General features: G+C 50.7%; 1 protein-coding gene across 3 annotated transcripts in view; it reads right to left on the bottom strand.

Moving 5' to 3' along the window:
• Positions 1-19,412, bottom strand: part of LOC123762748 (NBAS subunit of NRZ tethering complex-like) — a 504,795-nt gene that overhangs the window by 434,841 nt on the left and 50,542 nt on the right. For all 3 annotated transcript variants that reach the window (XM_069332294.1, XM_069332295.1, XM_045749508.2), the window contains exon 5: positions 10,714-10,800. In XM_069332294.1, coding sequence (XP_069188395.1) covers positions 10,714-10,800 — 87 coding nt within the window. The remainder of the gene's footprint in view (positions 1-10,713; positions 10,801-19,412) is intronic.

The following is a 19,412-nucleotide window of genomic DNA, read 5'->3' as shown; positions in this document are numbered from 1 at the left end:
TACTGGGGACCACTAGCCAGAACATGGTCCCCTCAGAAAGGTGCAGGGAACAATGGCCTATGAAATTCTCATGTTTGAAAGTATTCATGTCTGCCATTGACCGGGGTTGAGCACCCAGAAAGGTAGGCGCTCCAAAACAGATCCCACCTGGTAGAAAAATTGCAACCTGAGACAGAACAGAAGCTTGAAACTCCCAAGGAAAACAAGCTAACAAACAACACGTCATCACACTGTGCGCTGCTCATTCGCGCTGACACCCCTCCACCTCCCGAGCCACAGAAAGACCGTTAGTTTGGAGACTGAAACACGGAAACAAAAAATGCCGACCAAGGGGATGGAGGATGCGAGGGAGCTTTTCAGGGCTCTACCCAGAAAAGGGCATTTCATTACATTCAATGCTGGCTTTTTGTGGGGGAGCCCCGCTGGCTCCCTGGAGCCAACTACCCAAAGAGCAGGAAAATAGGGACCCAGGAGGCGGCTACACCACACACCTCATTATGAAGACAAGACAGCTGGTGGCAACCGCCGACCCAAGGCGACACAAGACAGCTGAGGGCCCATCACATTAACAAGATAACGGGCAGCCAGGACCCTGTTTGACCTTCAAAACCCCCGTGCCCGAATGTCAGCCCAAGACATATTACCAAACACAGCAGCAAAAATAGCAAACTTACGAACGTCATGGGTGCGAGGGGAGACTGCAGGCTGGCTAGACTTGATAACCCTGCAGACGACTTGAGAGACCCAAGCCCTGGAACAGGGAACAAGAGATACCGGGTCAACCCATAGAGTATCCCTGGACACAGAAGCAGAGGCATGCAGGTAAAACAAGCGGGAAACCCACTTGAGGGACGAGGTCGTTTCAACCATGTCCAAGCACACCCACTCCAAGATGATCTGACGAAGAAAAAAGGAAGGCACCTGCCCCAAAAGCCTCAAACCCCCCCCCCCCCCCCCAGATGGGGAGGAGCCAGCACACCCGACCACAGGCAGGAAGACACGACCTAAAACACCCACAAATTGTGGGACCAAGCGTGTGCAAACAGAGCCAGCCTCTCCCCCAGCGCCCTATCAATGGGGAGAATGTGAAAGGGCCGGTGACCTTTCCGAAAACCCAACTTGCAGGCAAAGCGAGCACTACGCCGATCAGACGAAGCCAGTTTTGGAACAGGAGCAGGCTCAGAAACTGGCACCATGGACCCACCTCGACCAGCAGATACCTAAAACCTGGCACAACCTTTCTGGGAAGCACGAGAGTGCACACCCTAGACAACTAACATATCCGAATGAGGGCAGCAACTAGCAGAAGCTGCCTCCAAAAACTGAATGGCAACTGAGTACGCAAACAACTGCGGATAAAATGGAGATGAAAACCTAAGAGCCTGAGCCCAAGTGGAATCCACAGAGAGAGTGAGGACAACCTGCCGACACGTGAGGCATAAAACAGAGACACCGCCTCCTGGAGGATATACGCATACAGTTTGAGCAATGTCGCCGACGCCCTAGCCGCCGAAGTCAACGCAGCAGACGAGGACTCAGCACTCAACACCTCCACAAGCCAGTGTGAGGACAGCTCGAGAAGGGAAAAGAAGCAGAGGACCATGTCCAAATGCCGGCGAGCACGATGATCCTCTGCAACCAAAGCAGCCAAAATGGAAGGGACCTGAACATGCAACCGTGGCACAGCAATCTCATGAGGAAGCACAAACCTGCATCACCGAAGTTAGCTCTCGCCACTCAAGCGTGCGGGTACGACAGAACGTATACCATGCCCCCAACAAAAAGAAAGGGCAGTCTGCAAGCCAGGAAGATGCTGGAATCTCTTAACGCACCCAATACAGGGAAAAAGACAAACTCAATAGAGTTTTTGCCTTACAGAGACAACATCCGGGTTTGCCCCATGGTTTGCAAGAGGTAGGCACCGAGGCCCTCCTAAACCTCTGCAGGGAATACTCCAAGAAGGACAAAGCCGCAGAACCCAAGAGAACCCTGTGGGGGTGACCCCATATCAAATTCGTAGAAAGGGGAAATAGGAAAATCCCGGACCTTGCAACAGCAGACCCTGCCCCAAAGGCACCAAAGACCAGGCAGGATCGAAAGGGACCCAAGTGCCCCAAACCACCTCCCCCCCCCCCCCAACACAAGAATCATCCAAACCAGGACCTAGGGCAGAGCCATCCACAGCGTCCTCCACCCTTGAAGAAAAGGCATCAAAGAAAGGGACCTGCCGGAAGGACCCATAAGCCTCGGCGGGAGGAACAGGCTCAAATACCTCCATCCCCGCCTCAAATGGGGCAACCCTCGGAGCTGCCAGAATCTCATCCCCAGCTAAACCCCGTCCCAACTCAAAACCCTCATATGTTTGGGAGCCAGCAGCAGGGAAAAAAAACGGTGAACCACACCAACAAGAGAGGACGAAGGGGGTGCAGACAGAATCAAGGTCGAAGTGACTAATGCCCCCAAAATCTGGATCCCTAAAACCAAAATGGGGGCAGCCCTGGTACATTCGGGTGGGCAACCAATCTAGCGCATTGCAGCAACCTAAATCTAGCATGCAACGTGCATGCTGCTGACCCCTAACTTCAGCTAAAGCAGAATGGGTAAACTGGAGCACAAGCGGAGAACAAGTTTCACAAGACTCCGGGTCAAAGGTGTCGTCGACCCAACAAACAGCATGGCACAGGCAAAACAGGTGATTGTCACCTTTGACTGTCACTTGCACAAGGCAAGATGGGGCACGGAGGACATGTCCATCAGTCAACCAAGCCCCAACGGGGGTTACCAGGGGCCCATAGGGAGATGTATCCCTACGGGAAGCCTGGACACTGGTGCTGCCAAACTTGGTTGTAACCCCATGTATTATCTGGGCAAACTGGCCACTGTGAAGTGAGCAGCCTCAAAGGCCCTGAGAAGGACTGCCCTACCGAACCTTGGTAGGGCAGCTGCCGGGGTTCCCAATAGAAACCCTGGCAGCTTCCCACGGCAAAAAGAAAACTAAAAGTAGGAAAGAGAACCCAGAGGAAGCAACACAACCCAGGAGACCAGAAAGAGGCACGGTCGCTGTGATAATGCAAGCTGTGCAACCCAGTGTGCCCCAACCAGCAAAAACCACCCCCTACCCAGGGTCAAATGAAAGCCCCCAAGACCTAAGCTGAGCCCCAAGAGCGAGTCAGAAGCCAAGCAGCCGCTACCTCTACGGGAGTGGGAACCCGAAGACCCCAGGGAAGACAACCCTGAGGCCCAAGGGGTGTACTCACAGGGCACTAAGGGAAGGGAGTCCTAAGCGCATGCAGCCATTGGTACTAACTCCTGGCCACCGCACCAACAAAACCACTGTCTGGGTGAAAAGCATGTCATGTCAGGCAACTGAGACCAGAGGAGAAGTCCACCCCGTTTAGCTTCAATCGACAAACTAATGGTCCAGGTGCTGGCTCTTCCCTTCCCGGGGCATGGAGGGGGGGGGGGTCAGCACGTACGGGCAGCATGCAGTGTGATGATGTGTTGTTTGTTAGCTTATTTTCCTTATGGGAGTTTCTAGCCTCTGATCGGTCTCAGGTTGCAATTTTTCTACCAGGAGGGGTCCGTTTTGGAGCGCCTACCTTTCTGGATGCTCAAACCCGGTCGATGGCAGACATGAATACTTTCATACAAGAGAGTTTCATAGGCCATTGCTCCCTGCACCTCTCTGAGGGGGACCATATTCTGGTTAGTGGTCCCCAGTAGGCATAACAACTCCATATGACTGGAGTTATGGACAACAGTATAGTATATGGACCATATACTATATTAGCTAATATCAGTTCAACAGCTCCAGGAACCCGACGGGGGCTCCTCCACAGACAACAGGGACTTCCTCTGGAGGCGGCAGCACCACAGGTCTCCTAGGGAAGTACCTAGGAAAGGTCACCCTAGGCACATGCAACTCCTGTACTCTATGATACCTGGCCACTACACCAATACACAGCAGGAACAGCCACACAGGGCAAAATTCCAGAACAGGAATTTGAGGCCAGAAGGTACCAATCTGACCATCATCACATCATTTCAAGAATTGGGGTGAAAGGGCTGCCAGTTCACTTAAGCTGGCTTCTATCCATCCCCTCCTTTAGGGAGGATGGGATGTGGAAGGGGGGGGTAGCGCTGAAGAGCGGGAGTGATAATTGGATGAAGTGTTGCTCGTTTTTCTTCTGTCTGGGAAAATTATTTTGCTTTTTTTTTCAGACGTAGGTAGCAATTTTCACCAGAATGTGGTCTATTATGTTTCACTTATCTTTCTGGGTCTTTTCCTGGTCGATGGCAATTTGACATACTTTAAATGTAAAGTGCTCATAGGCCATTGTTCCCTGCGCCTCTCTGAGAGAATCAGGTTCTGGCTCGTGATCCCCAGTAGGCAAAAGGACTATTGTGACTGATGACCCCAAACTAATATAGCATATATCAGTTCGGATAGCTTCAAGGAACAGGTGGGGCTCCCCACAAAAAAGTTATGACACTCTTATTTTTGAACATAGATAATGGTAAGCATTATTACTGGAAAAGCTACAGAAGCTTTATTATATATACTAACTGTAGTGGGCATTTAGTGTATATATATATATATATATACATAGTAGAATAGTGACAACAGAAGATAATGTGAAATTAGGTTAAGACAAAACTGTATGTTTAATAAAAGACTGAAAATGTGCCAGTTGCTTACTTGTGTCAACATCAAAGAATGTGATATTTTATCTGACGATCTTCTATATGTGTAACATATTTATCAATATAATTTATCAAACCACTTCTAGTAATGATATAATAATGACAAAATTAATCATATAAAACCAGCGTTGAATGTAATGAAACGCCATTTTCTGGGTGAGACCTGGAGGCTCCCCGGAGCTTTACCGGCTGATATGCTAATGTCAGACTTTGGCATCAGTCATGTGTATGGAGTTCTAGGGCCTACCGGGGACCACGAGCCAGAACCTGGCCCCCTCAGAGAGGCAAGGGGAGCAATGGCCTATAGAAACCCCCGTGTGGTTGGAAGCATTCTATGTCTGCCATCGACCGGGTCAAGCATCCAGAAAGGTAAGCATTCCAAAACAAACCCCTATTCTGGTGAAAATTGCTACCTAAGCCGAACTAGTGGATAGAACTCTTCAACAGAAAACAAGGAAACTAGTATGACGTCATACGTCACCGCGCCGCTGTCTGCGCAGCTCCCCCCTCCCCAGGAGGGGGAAGGGGGAGCCCCAGACCTCCCACGCCGGCTATCCACCCACCAGTTCTGAGGCTGGATGTCAAAACACGCGAAAAACGCCGACCGGAGGGAGGGAGGGTTGCCGGGGAGCCTCCGGGTCTCACCCAGAAAATGGCGTTTCATTACATTCAACGCTGGTTTTCTGGGGGGAGCCCCGTCGGCTCCACAGAGCTAACTACTCACAGAGGAAGGTCAAAGGGACAAAACCGGGAGGCGGACACCACGCACCCCCCAAGGAGGCGAGACAACTGGCAGCAAATGCCAACCCAAGGCGCCACAGCCCCGAAAATCCTGGGAACAACACGAGAACCACGAGCAGCAAGGCCCCTGCACGAACACCAAAACTCCATGCCCGAAAGACTGCAAGGCCACGTCGCCCAGACGGCAGCGAGAGCAGCGAAGCCACGAACGCCACAGGCATGAGGGAAGAACACAGGCAGCTTAGCCGCAAGAACACGGCTGACCACCTGGGAGACCATCACCCGCGAACCGGGAAGAACAGAACCGGATCAACGCAAAACGCGCTCCAGACCCAAACGCCGTGGCACGCAAACAACAGCGGAGGGCCGCCACTGAACACACAAACGACACCCCCGGCCCGACCAACGAAGCACCAACAAACCCTGGACCCCTCCAGAATGCAGCAGCCCCACCCCGCGCCAGAAAAGATGGAGACTGCTGCCATCAAACAACCAAAACGCTAAAACCGAAGGAGCAAGAAAACTCAGTGAACCGACCCCCAGAGGCAAAGGCCCAAAGGAAAGAGCCGACGAAAAAACACACCGGAACCGAAGGGGCACTACCAACCGAGGAGAAGACAGAGCACGCTGACCAGAGACCAGGATGGTGCAAGCGGCGCACGAACAGGCCGGAGGTGAAACGACGCACAAGACAGCTGACTAACGGTGCAGAAGCAACACCAAGACCGAAAGCAAGCTGAAGCGGCTCCACCTGCGCCGCACGAAAAGAGGCGACAGTATGTGGCAAGACGACGGCCCCCAACCCCCACTAGAAAACCAAGCCGAGAGTAAACCAAGCCAACAAGAGTAACCACCTAAGAAGGGACAGGAAAAGGAAGGACCGCCAAAATACCCCATACTGCCGCCAAGAGAAGCACGCAGGTGGGACACCTACCACGAAGCCACCCGACCACCAACCGGAGGCAAGACCACAAGGCAGAACATAAGCAGCCCTGACAAGGCCCCCCCGAGCCCAGGAAAAAGGCGGAGCCGCGAGAAGATCTCGGGCGCGACCACCGAAACCCAGGCGGCACAAGGAGATGGAACGTCTGCCGAACAGAAAAACTCCCCAAAGCATGCAAGCCCGCCAGGAGTTCAGAAACGACGGGTCCGACGCGAGACATCGCAAGAACCCCCCCCCCCAAAAAAAAAAAAAAACAACCGGCAGGGCAGGAAAACCAAAGAAGGCGGAAGGGTCGCCGCCAGAACAGGACCCGAACCAAGGGGCACGAACAACTGCAATAGACCGAGACAAATAAGCACATCACAGGACACAGGCTGACCAACGCCTAAGAATACACGCAGAACATCCCTGCTGCAGAGGAGGCAGGAAGAAAGAGCAGAAGCACAAAAAACCCCAGGAGAACAACCAGGGGTGGACAATCAGGCAGGGACAAAAACCGCACGCAATCCCCAGGCACAAAACAGCAGCAAAGTGCCACTCCACAACCGGACACAGGAACAAGGACACGCCACCGTGAAACACGGTACCAATGCACACGTGCTGCAGCAACAGCAACTTGGAAATAGCAACTCCCCTCTGCAAAGGCAGAGAACGGAGCAGGCAGACCCCAGACAGGGCCAACGGAGACACGACAAAAAACCTTGCAGGCCCAGAAACCTGCACCAGGCGACCGACGGCGGAGAAACCCCGCTCGATACCTGCTGGATGAGGTACTGGGAGCTCTTTTACACCTGAAGCCCGGTCCAAGGCTAGGCCAGACCGGCCAGAGGATGGCCCCCCCAGGCAGCTGCTAGGAGCAGTCCACCGGCCCACATACCCCCACAACCAGGACGGGCCGGAACTGCCATACGAAAACAGGCCAGTGCGCCCTGGAAGTCCACGGACGAACCAGCAGGCTTATGCTCGCAAGTAGGTCGTGTAACAAGCACAGACCACTGATGGCAATACAGTGTCCCCCAAAAGTGCCAATAGCACCACTGCACTCCACTGGTACTATCCCGCAAGTTCTACCAGATAGGCGGGACCCAAGAGCCAGAGCTCAAATCCTGCAAGCACAGCCAGGAGCCTCACCAGGTGAGTACAGAACCAACCCTACAACCCCCACACCTCACAACATTAAAAAAGGAGGGTCCCCTGAATGACACCAGCATGGGTTGGACATGCACATGAGGGGGGACAGGAAGGGGTGATAAGGGACAGTCACTGGTGTGCGAACGGTCGCAGTCGTACAAAATATACCTAAATAAAGACAGGTATAGAAACACCGCCGCATCCAGCGCCCGGCCAAAAGACGCCAGACTGCAGAAACTCACCTGGCGAATGGTGGCACGAACTGGACACGACTCAACCGTGCCCAGAAGAACTTGAGAGCACCGCCAGGTGAAGACGCCAGAGCCGGACTCTGCCGGACCCGCAGGAGAACAGGGAGAGGCGAAGGAGGCGGTCCACACCCATGACAGGGAAAACCACGGTGTCCTCCCCACAACAGGGAACCAGGACACCCCCGGCGCGAAGGGGCACATACCGCAGCCAGGGAGAAGAACGAGAGGCGAAGCACTGAAGCAAAAAAGGGCGCAAAACCCCAGCACTGAAACACCGCCCAGACCAAAACAAACTCCACGGCGCATGCGCAGAACACGCCGGCCGAACCGCACACCCTCCCTGCGGGAAGGCGCCAGCCAGGACTACTGCACGAGAAAAGGAGCCAAAAGAGGAAGCAGGAACAAGAAAACCGGCCAAAGAAGCAAAGAGCCCAAAAAAGAATCCAACCGGGCGACAAGTAGCCCAACCGGGCGACCAGCAGCCCAACCGGGCGACAAGCAGCCCAACCGGGCGACAAGCAGCCCAACCGGGCGACAAGTAGCCCAACCGGGCGACAAGTAGCCCAACAGGGCGACAAGTAGCCCAACAGGGCGACAAGTACGAGGAGCCGACAGACGTTCCAATAATGCGGGAAGTAGCGAAAAACCTTCCCGTACCCTCGAGAACACAGAAGCCAACACTAGTCCCGAAGGCACACGAAGGCGCAGGCGCACCCGAGATCAGAAGTCACGCAGAACCCCACCGAACGGGGAAACATGACAAAAACACCGTCCCAAAAAGGGGGGGGGGGGGGAGGAAACATCCACCCACAGGACGGAACCAACCGACTCAAAGGCCAAGGAACCGAGCCCGGGGAGGGGCCGACATCCAACAGCACGTACGGCGAGTGGGGAGGAAAGACCCCACTCCGCGTAACCACAAGCCCCGCCTAGAGGGGGATAAAAACCCCCACGGGGTCTAACGGGGCCAAGGCCCCCCCAAGTCAGCCCCTCCCCAGCCCCGGGAACCTACACGACAGGCCCCGGGGCCGAGCCGTTCCCCCAAAGCCCCGGCCGTACCAGAAAACCGGGGCAGCCGCGAAAACACTAAGGAAGGGAGCCCACTGGCAGACTCATACAACACGGCTGGAGGAACAGGCCCAAATGCCCCCGTCACTACCCCGGAAGGGGAATTCCCCGAGACTGCCCGAGTCTCAACACCACCAAAAACCCCGCCCTGAACCTACAGACCGTAAGGAACCGGATGCAGGCAGGGTGAACCAGGGGAAAAGACAAGGGGGCGTGGATGGAACCGAAGCAGCCAACACCCCCAAGTCCCAAAACGAACTACAACGGGGCAGCCCCGGGGCTCCCGGGGAGGAAACCACGAGAACGTTGCCACCACCAAGGCTCAAGTGCAACGCCCCTGCTGCCCACACCCGCTGTGTTAGCACAACTGGGTAACCGAGCCACAACGAGCAACCAAACTCGCAGGACTCCGGGTCGAAGGTGTCACCGACCCCACAGGCAGCAGACGGAGGCAAAACAGAGAGTCACCCAGAGACAAAAGGTGAGAGCAACCCTCAAACTCGCTGGAAGCGAGGGGGGGGGCTCTGGGGTCACATCCATCGGACCCGCGCGCCCCCAGGGGTTTCCCAGGGTCCCGAGCGTTTACTTTAAGAGGACTCGCGCTCAGGTAGTCCCAGGCAGGGTACTGCTAACCGGCACCCAAAGCTACCAAACAACTTTCTAAGAGCTGAACCCCCGGGACGTGTACACTCACGGGGACCTAGCAGGGGGCACCACCAGAAAATACTCAGAACACAAGGGACACAAGGGGCAAGAACGAAGGCAGACCCCCCCACCAGGTAGATAAACAAAAAGAAAAAGAAAACCCCGCAAGAGGACAGCGTACCCAAGCGGAACAGAGCCGGCCGCTATGATTGGTAAAGACAAGCTGCACAGTACCCCGCGCCCCACCAGTGCAAACACTGCCCCTTACTCTAAGGCGAACAAGGGAGACAGAACCCCCGAGCACACAAAGAGCGGCCGAAAACCAAGCAGTAAACGGCCAAGCAGGGGCAGGACCCAAGGAACTTGTGGAAGGTGGCCCCAAGCCCCAAGGGCAGTACTTACAGGGCACCTAGGGAAGGGAACCCTAGGCGCATGCAGCCCGAGTACTGAAGAATCACTCCCGGCTCACGCACCACCTAGAAAACAGACACCACACTCTAGGTACAGTGCTGAAACAACCACTGGAGCCGGAGCACATAACCATTGCCTATAGCATCAGCCGAAGAACTAGTGGGTGGATAGCCGGCGTGGGAGGTCTGGGGCTCCCCCTTCCCCCTCCTGGGGAGGGGGGAGCTGCGCAGACAGCGGCGCGGTGACGTATGACGTCATACTAGTTTCCTTGTTTTCTGTTGAAGAGTTCTATCCACTAGTTCGGCTTAGGTAGCAATTTTCACCAGAATAGGGGTTTGTTTTGGAATGCTTACCTTTCTGGATGCTTGACCCGGTCGATGGCAGACATAGAATGCTTCCAACCACACGGGGGTTTCTATAGGCCATTGCTCCCCTTGCCTCTCTGAGGGGGCCAGGTTCTGGCTCGTGGTCCCCGGTAGGCCCTAGAACTCCATACACATGACTGATGCCAAAGTCTGACATTAGCATATCAGCCGGTAAAGCTCCGGGGAGCCGACGGGGCTCCCCCCAGAAAAGGTAGTATATCTGTATAGAATGATGACAAATATAAAATGCTTTTCAGTCTACTAACTTTCATGTTTAATCTAAAAAAGGCTTCACGTTATGAACAGTAGAGGGTACTATTTTACTGTCTTCCAAGTACTCTCCATATTCGATGAACAAAATTAATAACCACTTTAGAAAGACAAAAGGAGTGGTGGAAGAAGGGGAAGAGGAATGCTTCTGAAATGACTATTCATGCAACGAATAACTACATACCATTTTATTTTTTGTGTCCTAATATCCGAGAACACAAGTGCAGCAAGAGCACTGCTAGCATCAACCTGCGGCACTCCTTCACGGTACCTAAGTTAACAGCAATAATACTCAGTCTTAATAGCATTAACTACTAATATAACATATCAAAAGAACAAAGATATTATATGCACAAATACACACAATAAATATTAAATGACAAGAATATATAAAGACTAATGTGAGATTTAGGTTTGCATGCTAATTTAAATAGTAAAATCAAATGGACTTTTTTCAAAATTAATATTATTTTACTCAAAGTGTTTCTGCGATCTCTTTCCTTTCTAGTGTACTCATTCAGGAGTCATCTTCTTGAGGTTATCTTGAGAGGATTTCGGGGCTTAGCGTTCCCACTTGCCGGTCCTCAACCAGGCCTCCTTTTTGATACATACCCCTAGGAAGCAACCCGTAGCAGCTGTCTAACTCCCAGGTACTATTTACTGCTAGGTGAACAGGCGCATCAGGGTGAAAGAAACTCTGTCCATTTGTTTCTGCCTCCACCAGGGATCAAACCTGGAACCTCAGGACTACAAATCCGAAGGCTGTCCATTCAGCTGTTAGGCTCCCTCAGTGACAGTGACAAGGGTCAGTGACAAGAGAAATTCCACTCACACAAACACACACACACACACACACACAGGAATCCAGGAAATGAAGAACGAAATAAGCAACCTGAAAAGAGAGCTGACAGCAGCAAAGGAGGAGATTAGAGCCCTCAAAGAGAACGGCGTCGATGCCGAGACTCAGAAAATCATCCAAGGAGGTGGTAATAGTATTTTGGAAGAGAATGCCACAATAAAAGCAACATTTGCAGAAATGCTAAAAAAAATAACTGAAGTAATGTCTGCAGTGATGGAGGTAGCTATGAAAGCAGCCACCTCACAGGAAGCGGCACGCTCCACTAGCCAGCTGCTGGAAAGGAAAAGATCAGTGGTTGCTGTGGGTCTTAAAGAGCAGGAAGGCTCCAATAGGAAAGAGTGGAATGATGAGGACAAAGCAGCAGTGAATGAAATACTGAAGGCACTAGACATGGAAGGGGCTGAGCATAGCATTGAGAAGGTTTTCAGGCTAGGCTGGTACAACAAAAACCGAGACCGTGTGATAAAGATAGTGTTTGCAAATGAGAACACAAAGGAGAAGATTCTAACAAGGAAGAGCTACCTGCAAAATATGGGAGAATTCAAAAATGTATTCCTCCAGAGAGACATGACAAGGGAGGAGAGAGCCATGGTGGCAGAAGTAAGGAAGAGGCACAGGGCGAGAGGGGAAAATCAGGAAATAACAGCTCCCAACACAACATCCCCAGAGGCGAGGGGGGGGAACTCACAACCAGCTACCCAGTAACACCAGCAGGGAGAGCAACCCCACCACCCTCCTCTGCATAGAAAACCCCCCTACCCCAAACCCTCCCTGCCCCCACTCAAATGTTCAGCCAAATCTCCCTCCCCCCCAACACCCAATCCCCACCCTTTTACCCCTCCCCTCCTCCCACCAAGTCCCCCCTCCCCTCCTCTCCTTACTGTCCTCCCTTCCCTTTCACCCCATACCCTCCCTGTCCCTCCCCCTTCACTTGATTCCCTGCCCCTCATCCCAGTATCCTCTGAGACCCTGTTATCCACCTCACAGATCCTCACACCCATGGAACAGCTTTCCTCACCAGCAGAACACTCACCAAGGAGGCGATTTGAGAAGGGACAGAAGAAAGTGAGCCTCAAGGCAATGTACACTAACATAGATGGAATTACAAATAAAGCAAATGAGCTTGGAGAATGGGTACTAGAGGAAAACCCAGACATAATAGCCCTCACAGAAACAAAGCTAACGAAAACCATAACAAATGCAGTGTTCCCACAGGACTATTATGTTATGAGGAAAGAGAGAGAAGGAAGAGGTGGTGGTGGTGGTGTAGCTCTGCTGGTAAGAAAAGGCTGGGATTTTGAGGAGATGGTTATTCAGGGCTGTGAAGGTTTCAGTGACTACGTAACAGGTACCATAACAACTGGAGGGCAAAAAATTATAGTCGTAGTCATGTATAATCCACCACCAACGTAATAGAGAGAGCAGCTTCTGTTGCTAGCAGGAATGGATCTGGACTACTAATTATGGGAGACTTCAACCATGGGAAGATAGATTGGGAGAACAGAGACCCGCATGGAGGACCAGAAACATGGAGAGCTAAGCTGCTGGACGTGGCAACAAGAAACTTTCTAAGCCAGCACATCATGGAACCAACAAGAATGAGAGGAGAAGATGAACCAGTAATGCTTGATTTGATATTTACCCTAAATGAGTGGGATATAAGGGAAGTTAAGAATGAGTGATCACAGTGTATTGAATTTTGAGTACCTGATAGAGCTAGGAATTCTCCCCCCCAAAAAAGAACTAGGAAACAAAAGGCTGGCATACCGAAAGGGGAATTATGAAGAGATGAGAAGTTTCCTGAAGGAAATACCTTGGGACACAGACTTCAGAGATACAAGATATGATGGACTATGTTACCCAAAAGTGTCAGGAGGCAGTAAACAGGTTCATCCCAGCCCAAAGGGAAAAATCCGAGAAGCAACAGAAGAATCCATGGTATAATAGGGCATGTATGGAAGCAAAGAAACTGAACAAAAGAGCATGGAGGAACTTCTGGAATAACAGAACACCAGAAAGAAGAGATACCAGAGAACCAGGAATGAGTATGTCAGGGTGAGAAGAGAAGCAGAGAAAAGTTATGAAAATGATATAGCAAACAAAGCCAAGACCGAACCAAAGCTACTCCACAGTCACATCAGAAGGAAAACAACAGTGAAAGAACAGGTATTAAAACTTAGAACAGGCGAGGACAGGTATACAGAGAATGACAAAGAGGTGTGTGAAGAACTCAATAAGAGGTTCCAGGAGGTCTTCACAATAGAATAAGGTGAGGTCACTGTGCTAGGAGAAAGGGAGGTAAACCAGGCGGCCTTGGAAGGGTTCGAAATTACGAGAGAGGAGGTCAAGAGACACCTGCTGGATCTGGATGTTCGAAAGGCTGTTGGTCCAGATGGGATCTCGCCATGGGTACTGAAAAAGTGTGCAGAGGCACTTGCTTGCCACTCTCCATAGTGTATAGTAGGTTACTGGAGATGGGAGACCTACCAGAAATATGGAAGACGGCAAATGTGGTCCCAATATACAAAAAGGGCGACAAGCGAGAGGCACTGAACTACAGGCCTGTGACCTTGACTTGTATACCATGCAAGGGGATGGAGAAGATCGTGAGAAAAAACCTGGTAACACATCTGGAGAGAAGGGACTTCGTGACAAATCACCAACATGGGCTCAGAGAAGGTAAATCTTGCCTGACTGGCTTAATAGAATTCTACGACCAGGTGACAGATTAAGCAAGAAAGAGAAAGCTGGGCGGACTGCATTTTCTTGGATTGTTCGAAAGCCTTTGACACAGCACCGCATAAGAGGCTAGTACATAAGCTGGAGAGACAGGCAGGTGTAGCTGGCAAGGTGCTCCAGTGGATAAGGGAGTACCTGAGCAATACGAAGCAGAGAGTTACGGTGAGGGGTGAGACCTCAGATTGACGTGAAGTCACCAGTAGAGTCCCACAGGGCTCTGTACTCGGTCCTATCTTGTTTCTGATATATGTAAATGATCTCCTGGAGGGTATAGATTCATTTCTCTCAATGTTTGTGGACAATGCCAAAATTATGAGAAGGATTAAGACAGAGGAGGACTGCTTGAGGCTTCAAGAAAACCTAGACAAGTTGAAGGAATGGTCAAACAAATGGTTGTTAGAGTTTAACCCAAGCAAATGTAATGTAATGAAGATAGGTGTAGGGAGCAGGAGGCCAGATACAAGGTACCATCTGAGAGATGAAATACTTCAAGAGTCAGAGAAAGAAAAAGACTTGGGGGTTGATATCACGCCAGACCTGTCTCCTGTAGCCCATATCAAGAGGATAACATCAGCGGTATATGCCAGGCTGGCCAACATAAGAACGGCATTCAGAAATTTGTGTAAGGAATCATTCAGAACCTTGTATACCACATATGTCAGGCCAATCCTGGAGTATGCAGCCCTAGCATGGAGTCCATATCTAGTCAAGAATAAGACCAAACTGGAAAAGGTTCAAAGGTTTGCCACCAGACTAGTACCCGAGCTGAGAGGTATGAGCTACGAGGAGAGACTACGGGAATTAAACCCCACTTCGCTGGAAGACAGAAGAGTTAAGGGGGACATGATCACCATATTCAAGATTCTCAAGGGAATTGATAGGGTAGATAAAGACAGTCTATTTAACACAAGGGGCACACACACACTAGGGGACACAGGTGGAAACTGAGTGCCCAAATGAGCCACAGAGATATTAGAAAGAACATTTTTAGTGTCAGAGTGGTTGATAAATAGCATTCATTAGGAAGTGATGTGGTGGAGACTGACTCCATACACAGTTTCAAGTGTAGATAAGATAGAGCCCAATAGGCTTAGGAACCTGTACACCTGTTGATTGATGGTTGAGAGGCCGGACCAAAGAGCCAGCACTCATTCCCGCAAGCACAAATAGGTGAGTATACACACACACACACACACACACACATAAGAGGTTGTTCTGGAAACTGGAAAATATTGGAGGGGTGACAGGTAAGCTTCTATCATGGATGAAAAATTTTCTGACTGATAGAAAAATGAAGGCAGTAATCAGAGGCAATGTATCGGAATGGAGAAATGTCACAAGTGGAGTACCACAGGGTTCAGTTCTTGCACCAGTGATGTTTATTGTGTACATAAATGATCTACCAGTTGGTATACAGAATTATATGAACATGTTTGCTGATGATGCTAAGATAATAGGAAGGATAAGAAATTTAGATGATTGTCATGCCCTTCAAGAAGACCTGGACAAAATAAGTATATGGAGCACCACCTGGCAAATGGAATTTAATGTTAATAAATGGCATGTTATGGACTGTGGAATAGGAGAACACAGACCCCACGCAACCTATATATTATGTGAGAAATCTTTAAAGAATTTTGATACAGAAAGAGATCTAGGGGTGGTTCTAGATAGAAAACTATCACCTGAGGACCACATAAAGAATATTGTGCAAGGAACCTATGCGATGCTTTCTAACTTCAGAATTGCATTTAAATACATGGATGGCGATATAATAAAGAAATTGTTCATGACTTTTGTTAGGCCAAAGCTAGAATATGCAGTTGTTGTGTGGTGCCCATATCTTAAGAAGCACATCAACAAACTGGAAAAGGTGCAAAGACATGCTACTAAGTGGCTCCCAGAACTGAAGGGCAAGAGCTACGAGGAGAGGTTGGAAGCATTAAACATGCCAAACTAGAAGACAGAAGAAAAAGAGGTGATATGATCACTAAATACAAAATAGTAACAGGAATTGATAAAATCGACAGGGAAGATTTCCTGAGACCTGGCACTTCAAGAACAAGAGGTCATAGATTTAAACTAGCTAAACACAGATGCCGAAGAAATATAAGAAAATTCACCTTCGCAAATAGAGTGGTAGACGGTTGGAACAAGTTAAGTGAGAAGGTGGTGGAGGCCAAGACCGTCAGTAGTTTCAAAGCGTTATATGACAAAGAGTGCTGGGAAGACGGGACACCACGAGCGTAGCTCTCATCCTGTAACTACACTTAGGTAATTACACTTAGGTAATTACACACACACACACACACACACCACAACTAGGTAAGTACAGCTAGGTAAGTACACATACATCATTTCAGTTTTCATTAACGGGCTCTAAAGCATTACCTGTACTTGAAATGGTGGTAAAAATAAAATAAAACAGCATTAGTAATGAAACGCCAGTTTCTGGGTGAGCCCTGGAGGCTCCCTGAAGCTATCTTGCTGATCAAGTGCCATACTACTTGAGTGTCATCATTCGCAGTTCTTTGTAAGCCTACCGGGGACCATGAACCAGAACATGACCCCCTCAGAGAGGTGCAGGGAGCAATGGTCCATAAACACTTTTACACATAAAGTATGTCATCTTGAAGACACCCAGAAAGGTGAATCAAAACAGATTAGTGCCTGGTTGAAAAGTGAGACCTACGTCCACAAAAGAGCAAAAGAACTCCACCACCCCATCCCTGTGGAGGAGGGAGCCGGCCTGGATGAGCCAGGCTGCCCACCAGCTTTTCTTTGAATGAGAAAAACCGGAAGGAGGGAGGGAGGGTGTCGGGCAATCTTTTGTGCTCACTTAGAAACTAACGTTTCATTACATTCAATGCTAGTTTTCTGTTTGGAGCCCTGTCAGCTCCATGAAGCACCACAGGTCTCAATCCTAGGAAGAGACACTGCCCAAAACAACACAAGGCTGTATAGGGAATGGGATACACACCTGATACCTGGCAGCCATGACCCCGTTAGACCTCCAAAACCCCCGAGCCCGAATAATGTCCCAAGATATATTCCCAAACACCACATAGAGAGTGGAATACTGTACTTCATAACCTCATGGGGCCTGAGGGTTGACCGCAGGGTGGCTAGATTCAAGGACACTGCGGATGACCTGAGACACACGAGCCCCGGAAGAGGGAACCAGGGAAACCGAACCAACCCAGAGCACATCCATCGATACAGAGCCGGTGCCCTGCAGGTAGCGGCACAAAGCAGCCACCGGACACAACACATGATGCACCTGTGACTGAACCAAGCATCCACATCCAAAGGACCCCTCTAGAAGCCTGCCATCTCATTCTTTGCCAGGAAATACGACGACGGCAGCAGATGAAAAAAACGACCAACTGGACCAAACAAACAAAAACTCCAGTGCTGGAGAAGAGCATGAAGCTCCCCAATCAGATCCCCAGAGGCCAAAGCCAACAAAAACAAAGTTTTCCAGAAGTAATCATGAACTGAAGGGGGGCCACCACAAACCAAGGTGATGAAAGAAAGGAAAGAACCCAGTGCAGAGACCAAGAAAGCTCAGGCAGCACTTGAGCAGGCGGGAGGAGAGAAAATGAACGAGAAAGCTTGCAGATCTGTGCAGAAGTGACATCCGAACCGAGCGCAAGCGGCAGCGAAAATGACACATCCACCACGCCAACGCCGCACAATAAGAAGCGACAGTATTTGGCACGAGATGCCGATCCAGAAAAAGCCAAGAGTGGAAGGATAAAACAACCTTGTCGACACAGATGAAACCCTACGAAGAGAAAGAAAATGTCAGAAAGCCCACCAAGAAACCTCATATTGTTGCTGAGAAGACTACAGGTGAGACACCAGCAAATTAGCCACCTGATCACCATACAAATGGCGATACACACGCATCAGAGACCAGATGCGTAGTACAGTACTGCGAAGATGGTCGAAGCAGTAAGATACCTCACTGGCCCAACCTGCTGAAAAAGGTAGAGCTGTTGAAAAAATGCCCAGGTTTGGACACCAAGCAAGCAGCACCCAAAACTAAGGCTGGGCCAGCCAACATGGGGCCAGGAGAAACACCCTCCCTCGATAAGATCCAAGCAAAGCCAGAACCCGGAGCAGCAGCTGGACCGGGAGGAAGAGGTACAGGGACCCCCACCTTGACTAGGCCTGCCAAAAAGCATTCACCATGAGAACCTCACAGTCGGGGAACGGTGCCACGGGGACAAACTCAGCAATCGTGAGAGCGGCAAGAGGCTACCCCGACGATACCAGAACAACCTCCGAAGTCAAACCCTACACAGCGGATAAACCAGAAGAGCAAATTCCAGAGTCCCTCATACCTGCTCGAGCAATCGCCGAGAGACCTGGGAACCCCTGAAAAATAGCCAATGGCAGGATTGCAGTCGAACCAAGGCCATGGGAGGGAGAGAAAGGGACACAGTTGGAGAATCCTACACAAGTCTCAACCCGGGACAGAACCAACTGGGACTTCCGACAGTTCACCAGGAACCAGAACCTGGCGAGCTGGGAAATAGCCAGATCCTTGGCTAGCAGACAAGCAGACCGGCTGGTAGCCAACATCAATCAGTCGTCGAGGTAGGTCAAGGCCTGAAGACCCAGCAGAAGAAGACGGGCCACCACGACCCGAGTCAAATGCATAAAAACGTGAGGCGCCAGAAACAGCCCGAAAGGGAGAACGGAAGCGGGAACCTGAGCATGAAGCTGCATCAGACCAACATCACGAGGAAACTCAGGGGCGAAGAGGCACTCCTTAAGAAACAAGAGCCTCCACCCCCTCAAGAACTTCTTCACAACTGTGGTAACCTCCAACAACTCAAGCATGTAGTTACAACAAAAGATGCACCAAGCCCTAAAAGAAAAGAAGGGAAAGTCTGCCAGCCAGGAAGACTAGACAACCTCGTAACACACTCCATAGGGGGAAGAACCAAACTCAAAGAAGGTTGGAGCCCTCATCGAGACGTAAACTGTGTCCCGCAGGAGGAAAGTGCCGAGAGCCTCCCGAACCTCTACAGTCAAATACCGGGAGAAAGAAAACATCTGGAAAGACAAATCCAAGGAACCCAAAGGCACCCATAAACAAACACTGGGGGGGGGGGGGGGGAAGCTAAACTCAACTCAAACTCAAAGGGAAGGAGGGTACAAAAATCCCCTAACCTGCAGAAGAAGCCCCTGCACAGAGGGCACAAGGGCCCAAGAGGGGTCAAACAGAACACAAGAGCTCCACTCAGATACTCCCTGAGCCCCAGAAACTGTTG

The sequence above is a fragment of the Procambarus clarkii genome, chromosome 27, assembly GCF_040958095.1.
Source record: "Procambarus clarkii isolate CNS0578487 chromosome 27, FALCON_Pclarkii_2.0, whole genome shotgun sequence".
Classification (NCBI taxonomy): Eukaryota; Metazoa; Arthropoda; class Malacostraca; order Decapoda; family Cambaridae; genus Procambarus; species Procambarus clarkii.
This window is presented reverse-complemented; position numbering and strand designations above follow the sequence as displayed.